This window comes from Euphorbia lathyris, chromosome 3, assembly GCF_963576675.1.
Source record: "Euphorbia lathyris chromosome 3, ddEupLath1.1, whole genome shotgun sequence".
Classification (NCBI taxonomy): domain Eukaryota; kingdom Viridiplantae; phylum Streptophyta; class Magnoliopsida; order Malpighiales; family Euphorbiaceae; genus Euphorbia; species Euphorbia lathyris.
This window is the reverse complement of record NC_088912.1, coordinates 26,185,881-26,192,904: the sequence shown is the minus strand read 5'-3', so window position 1 is coordinate 26,192,904 and position 7,024 is coordinate 26,185,881. Positions and strand designations below refer to the sequence as shown.

The window sequence follows — 7,024 nt, the reverse complement described above, 5'->3', positions numbered from 1 at the left end:
CATAATTACCTCCGAGCTATCAAACTTCAAGAAAAGTTTGCATGGTTAGAGCGGCTTGAAGCCATTGAAATTATTTGAGGAATTTCTAGAGATTCTTCCTCTTGCAGAATAGGAGTTTCACCAAACTCTCCAAGTCAAGAGAGAGTTTCTTCATTCAAATTAACTACATCATTCATAGGAGTTGGAGGAGTAAGAGGAAGGGTCTTCGCAACTTCCATTATATCTGAAGAAATGGGTGGTGAAATAGGAATTTCATTACTATCTTTTTCAAGGTTTATGATGTTCGGGTTGAATTCAAGCGAGGTGTTCGTCCTTTCGATAAGAATTTGAGCAGCTAGGGGATTTGTCGATGCTTGTTCAGCATTTAATTTCTTGAGACGAACTATGATTTGATCACGAAGAGACATGAAGTCTGAATTACCTGCATCAAGCAAAGAAAACACAATCAAAATTAAGAAAGGAAAATCACCTTCGGTTGCTACAAATCTCTTAGATTCAGTATATATAATTCCTCTCTTCTTGCTGAAGAAGCACGAATTTCTGTCAGTTCAGATAAGGTCTATCATATCTCGATATTCCCATGGAAGTGTGTACTCTTCGATCTTTTCGACTCCTTTAAATGTTGAAGTGGTTTCCATGAAGAAGAGAGAATTGGAATTTCGTTTCATTTAGTGGCGAAGGAAAAACCCCGAACATAAGGGTTGTTCGGGTCAATTCCGTTCAGCTCTATCCAAAACCACTTCGGTTTGATGTTCTTTAAGCTTTGTACTTTCTTTTTCAAGAAAGGTCGACGATGAGAAAGACTGGTCCAGTAGACCATATCTTCGTCCGTCTTCTTTGTGGGATGCCAATAACACCAAAACAAGGGCTCAGACAAATCAACAATCAAGTCTTCATAAACTTTATTAAAACTGAGAAGCTCAAGCCAAACGTTTGGCAAAAATTGGCAGGGGAACAATGTGAACTCGTTTAGTACATCCACCACATCGTTCGACAAGGGAAACCTCATTTCCCATTCCAAATATAGATTGAGTAAATATACCAAATTTTGGGGAGGGGTGAGGTTGGATCGTTCGTTCTCTTGCGGAAAGGAAATAGTCATTCTCCGAAGTCAAGCATGTTGTTCTTCAACTAGCCTTAGGCGTTCAGCTGTCATTGGGGAAGGCTGAGTACGAACTCTCATGTTCATTTTACGAGCCTGTACAACTTTCTCAAGAGAGCAAGGATGAGAAGTAGGAATCATGGCTAAATGTCAGATCTTCTTTAAAGTGGCTTTTGAAGCTTTCGAGGTTTTAAGAGCCATTTTAGGAAAAAGTAAAAGAAAGGAACAAAGTAGAAAGAAAACTTACAGGTTCAAAGATGGCAGACTCAAAAGTAGGAAGTAGGAGTGGATTGAAAACCTTATTCTTCAATTTATAATAAGGAGCATGATGGCGAAGAGTTTTTCTATCATTATTACTAACTCTTGACAGAATCAAAACGGTGTAAATGTTAATGACAAGTTTTAAAGAGGCAGCTCACATGATGCACTAAAATGACGTTATTATGCTAGACGTGTTCAATTGATAATGATGATATTTCATTGGGAAAGAAAACCCTAAAGGACTTTCTTGTAAATTTAATGGAGGACATCTAATATGGTATCAAAAAATGGGCTCAAGCGCTCAAATAAAGGCCTAGCGGTCAAATCCAATATACGGGCAGAATACAAAAGGCTCATGTCAAATGAGAGTACGAAAGCTCACATGTAGGAAATCCTCTATAGGAAGCTTCCTAAATAGACATGTGGACCAATAGTTATCCTGGATCCCAGAGGCACGCTCATAGTCCCTACAAAATGCGGAATGATATAAAAAATGGTATTTCTCACCCCCTCAACTTGTCCATTTACCCCCCAACTCATAAAATGCATATTTACCTCCTTAACTCTACAAAAGTGGTATTTCTCACCTCTTACAATCCATTATCGAGACCTAAATTGATATCTTTTTTAAATGTTAAACCTATATTGGTGCTATTTTGTACGTGGAATCTATATTGATACTTCCTCAAAAACCATAGGCCTATTTTGGTACATTATCTGTACATATAATATCTTTAACTTGTTTATATTAATGTTCTTGTTATTTGTATCTTTTATTCGATCCTTCTCTTTTCAACTTTTTTATGGAGTTAAGAGGGTAAATAGGACATTCGATGAGTTTGAGGGGTAAAATGACCAATTTGGATAAGTTAAGAGGAATGGATGAGCATTACCCCTAATAATTACAACCTAATTATACTACAAAATCTTATTATTAATACATCAAAAATAATAACTTAATTCTCAAAATGTCAAATAAATAATTGTAAAATCTATTCAGATTTTTTTTTCAAATTTGCTTTGCTGTAATTTGATAAAAGTAAAAAAGAAATATGGGTTTTTTTATAAAAAAAAAACAGTTTCCTTAATTGTAAAAAAAAAATATCAAATATGATTTTAATATGTAAATTCTTCGATGGCTTAATGAACCAAAAATAAATATAAGGGGCCAAATGATGATTTCTGCCAATACAAAATTCTAAATTTCATTTTCATGTTTCGAAAAGCTAAAAATTGAAAATTGAAAATACCCTACTTGACTTGGCCTATGAGTTGGGCCTGCAGGCCCATATGGGATCATTTCTCAATATATAAGCCATCTGTAATGTACATCAAGGAGATGATATAAATCATCTTCCATACCCTAATCTCTGAAAACCTAATCCCCCGCTGCCGCCGTGCCGAAATGGGTAGAGTGATTCGCGCCCAACGTAAGGGTGCCGGTTCCGTCTTCAAGTCTCATACCCACCACCGTAAAGGTCCCGCCAGATTCCGCTCCCTTGACTTCGGCGAGCGAAATGGATATCTGAAAGGGGTGATTACAGAAATCATTCACGATCCGGGTCGTGGAGCTCCGTTGGCCCGTGTCACTTTCCGGCACCCATTCCGATACAAGCACCAGAAGGAGCTGTTCATTGCTGCCGAAGGAATGTATACTGGTCAGTTTGTATACTGTGGAAAGAAGGCTAATTTGATGGTCGGCAATGTTTTGCCTTTGAGATCGATTCCTGAGGGAGCTGTGGTTTGCAACATTGAGCACCATGTCGGTGATAGAGGTTCCTTTGCTCGGTGTTCAGGCGATTATGCTATTGTTGTTAGTCATAATCCTGATAATGGAACTAGCAGGTATGAATTCAACTTTTCTCTCTCTCTCTTTTTTTTTTTGTTTCCTATCATCAGATGCAAGATCTTAGATGTTTTAGTACTCGGCCTATTTTAGAAAAATTGGTTCTCAGAGATTCGAATTTGTTCATACTACTAGTTGCTGAGCAACAAATCAACAGAAACTACTTTACTTCCTCTATCCTCAGGGCCTAGGAAATTTCAATTAAACAATCTATATGTTTAAGTATTAGTTTTCATTTGTGCTTCCTGTAGGTTAGGGTTTAATTTGGATAGGTAGGAGTGTGGTTATCTTGAATTTCATTCATGTGGATTTTTATGTTGATAACTTCTTAGGCAAAAAGCATCCTTAGGACCCTGAGGCCTTGTTCATTCTGATTTTGGTTGATTTCGGTGGATTGAGCCTTGATACTTCATTTCAGCACATTTCATTTCATCACATCAATTAAGCCAGGACTTTTAGGTTTGGTCTTATTAAGCCATTATTCACACCAATTAAGCTAACTAATTGGGCAAGTACTAGCTTAATGTGCCAAAATAAAATATCAAGGGTTTGATGATTTAAAATTGAAGATAAGGGACTCAACCCACCAAAATTTGGAATGATCAGGAGCCTCAAAATCAGCACTTAATGTCTCTGTTGGGGAGATTAAGCTAAAAAAGCCTCCGGAAGGGATTCCTCAGATTCTGAAAGACACTATATGGGTGTTTGTGACAGCCGGTTTGTTTCGGTTAAGCCTGATTACGGCTCTTGTGTTTTCTTGCTCTTTCTGTTGCTTTCTTGCCTAGTTTCTACTACCTGCACTTCCTCTAAAATACTTACAAGGTCTGAATTTAATATCCCGAGTTTCTTTTATGTTCTAAATTGTTTCCCAGAATCAAGCTTCCTTCTGGAGCGAAAAAGATTGTCCCGAGTGGTTGCAGAGCTATGGTTGGTCAAGTAGCCGGTGGAGGGAGGATAGAGAAGCCTATGTTGAAGGCAGGAAACGCTTATCACAAATACAGAGTGAAGAGAAACTGCTGGCCAAAGGTTCGTGGTGTTGCCATGAATCCAGTGGAGCATCCTCATGGTGGTGGTAACCACCAACATATTGGTCACGCTAGTACTGTTAGGCGTGATGCACCTCCCGGACAAAAAGTTGGTCTTATCGCTGCAAGGAGGACTGGTCGTCTACGGGGACAAGCTGCTGCCACAGCTGCTAAAGCTGATAAGGCTTAGTGCATAAATTAGTATCAATACAGTTGTTGTCTTTGAGGGCGAGCCTTGACGCAACGGTAAAAACGTTGTTGTCGTGTGACCAGAGGTCACGGGTTCGAGTCTTAGGAGCGGCCTCTTGCCAATTAAATTGGCAAGGGAAGGCTTGCCCCCAATACACTCTTGTGGTGGGACCCCTCCCCGGACCCTCGCTCAGCGGGGACGCGTAATGCGACCGGGCCGCCCTTTTTTTTACAGTTGTTGTCTTTAGAAAGTTAGTTGTGCACTAGTATTTGAAGTTTTGTTGCTCTTGCCATCCATGTGTTACTTACAGCTTTATTTTTCTTTTAATTTTGATAAACAACATTTTGCCAAGAGTTTCTAATTTGATGATTTTGTGCATCTTTATACTATGCCAAATGCCCAAAGGTTTCGGGGATGAGAACAGGAAGAATCCCCGATTGGTCTGAATGTAATAGTAATTGATGGGTTGACCGGCAGACTCAGATTCAATTCAACTTGTAATGTTTACCGTTTCAGCCCATTGGGCTTGGAACTTTAGAAGTTCAACTAGTTCATATCACCAAATTTCATTCTTAATATGTCATTATTCTTTATATGTTATGATTTTAAGCTATAATTTAAAAATTTTAGATTTCAATTCATAAATCATAAACCCTAAGAAAATATATTCTAAAGTTTTAATTTATAAATTTTAATATTTAAAATATATTAAAAGTACTGTTTTTACTAATTTAACATAATCCAAATGTATGACTTGACATAGTTGTAAATAGTTTTTAAAATATGAATTTCTGTGTAATTTTCCCTAAATTTAATGTGCTTACAAAGTTTAAACTCGAAAATGTTTTAGTTTAAAATAAACATATAAGTTTTCTTTACTAATAATAAAACTTTAACCAAATAAGTTTTTAAAGTCTAAGACTATAATTTTAAAAAAATTACTCAAAACCTTATGAAATTAATTTTCGATTAAGGCCCTGTTTGTTTGGGTAGGAAAATAAGTCAAAGAAAAATAAGTGGCAAGTCAATGGAAAATGTTTTACCCTTTTCAAAAGGGTAAAATATTTTCTCCAAAACATACGTGTTTAGAGAAAAATGTGGAAAACGTTAAAAAATGTAAAAATACAAAAATAAGAAACACGAAAAAACATGAATAACGTGAAAATGTTACAAAACACAAGAATATGAAAAAAAACCCGCAAAAACATGAAAAGGTGAACAAACGTGAAAAATACATAAACGCAAAAAAAAAAAAGCAAACACTTGAAAAAGCACAAAACATAAACAACACGAAAAAGTAAGAAAACATGAAAAATATAAAAAAAACACGAAAACGTGAAAAAATACGAAAAACTGGAAAACGTGAAAAATGCTAAAACACAAAAATGTGACAATAAGTGAAATCGCGATAAACATGAAAAATACGAAAATGTAAATAACACGAAAAAGTAACAAAGTGAAAAAAAAAAAAACGCGAAAAAAAGAAAACGTGAAAAAAGGAAAAGCCGAAAAACTAAACGTGAAAACACGAAAAAATGAAGAAAAATGCAAAAAAACACAATAACGTTAATAACACGAGAAAACGTACAAAAAAATGCCGAAAATGTGAAAAACCATTTTTCGTGTTTTTAACATTAATTTTTTTTTTCACATTTTTGTGATTTTCCACTTTTATCCATGTTTTCCATGTTTTTAATATTTTTTTTTACTTTTCGTGTTTTTAACAAATTTTCAAGTTTTTTTTTGTGTTTTTTCACGTTTTTAGTGGTTGGAAAATATTTTCCAGTGTTTTAGCCAAATACCAAAAAATATTTTCCTTGTTGCCAAACACAGAAAAATATTTTATTTTCCGGCATAATATTTTCCCTACATAAAATTTTCCAGAACACAATATTTTCCCCCAAACAAATGGGGCCTAAGTTTATAAAAGGTCTAACCCCTTCCCAGCCCCTTAAACTTCTAGATTTTTTTAATTTAGCCACTTTAATTTTAGGTCTTCCCATTTAGCCATTTAAACTCAAGGCCTAATCCTTTCCCAGCCCCTTAAACTTATAATGTTTTTTCATTTAACCACTTAAACTCAAATATTGTAACTCTTTTGGCTTCTTTTTCCAAATCAAAATTTAAAAAATTAGCAATTCATCAAATGCAGTTTTTAATTCATCATAACCAATTAAGTTATTAAACAACTAATCCCACAATTTGTAATCTTTCCGGATTTGATGGTTTCCGTGATACTTTAAGTGGTGAAATTTTACCGTTATACAGCCTAGAGGAATAGAAATTCAATATCATACGCGCCTCCTAATGTTTGGAAAGACAATAAGTGACACGTAAGTGCCATGTAGGCTTTTAAGGGCTAAAAGTGTCTCATTTGTTGAGTTTAAGTGGCTAAATGGGAACACTCTAAGTTTAGATGACTAAATGAAAAAAAGTTACAAGTTCAAAGGGCTGGGAATGGGTTAGACCTTTATAAAACAACAATATTTAACTTATTTGCTGAAGATGATAGCTTCAGTTGTAGATTTTTCTACTTTTAAAGGATCTACTTTACTGTGAAGCATTAGAATTTTGGGGTAATGCCAATCCTTTGTTCAGAA

The 7,024-nt window shown here is 35.4% G+C and overlaps 1 protein-coding gene across 1 annotated transcript; it reads left to right on the top strand.

Moving 5' to 3' along the window:
- The first annotated feature begins 2,706 nt into the window (after positions 1-2,706).
- LOC136223046 (large ribosomal subunit protein uL2-like) lies at positions 2,707-4,775 on the top strand. Its single transcript, XM_066010828.1, has 2 exons — positions 2,707-3,208; positions 4,082-4,775. The coding sequence occupies exons 1-2, from the start codon at positions 2,769-2,771 to the stop codon at positions 4,422-4,424; spliced, it is 783 nt and encodes a 260-aa protein (XP_065866900.1). The 5' UTR covers positions 2,707-2,768; the 3' UTR covers positions 4,425-4,775.
- Positions 4,776-7,024: the final 2,249 nt, after the last annotated feature.

Coding starts and splice junctions, on each gene's coding strand:
- LOC136223046 (XM_066010828.1), top strand. CDS start 2,769: ATGGGTAGAGTGATTCGCGCCCAACGTAAGGGTGCCGGTTCCGTCTTC. Junction 3,209..4,081: donor CCTGATAATGGAACTAGCAG/GTATGAATTCAA, acceptor ATTGTTTCCCAG/AATCAAGCTTCCTTCTGGAG.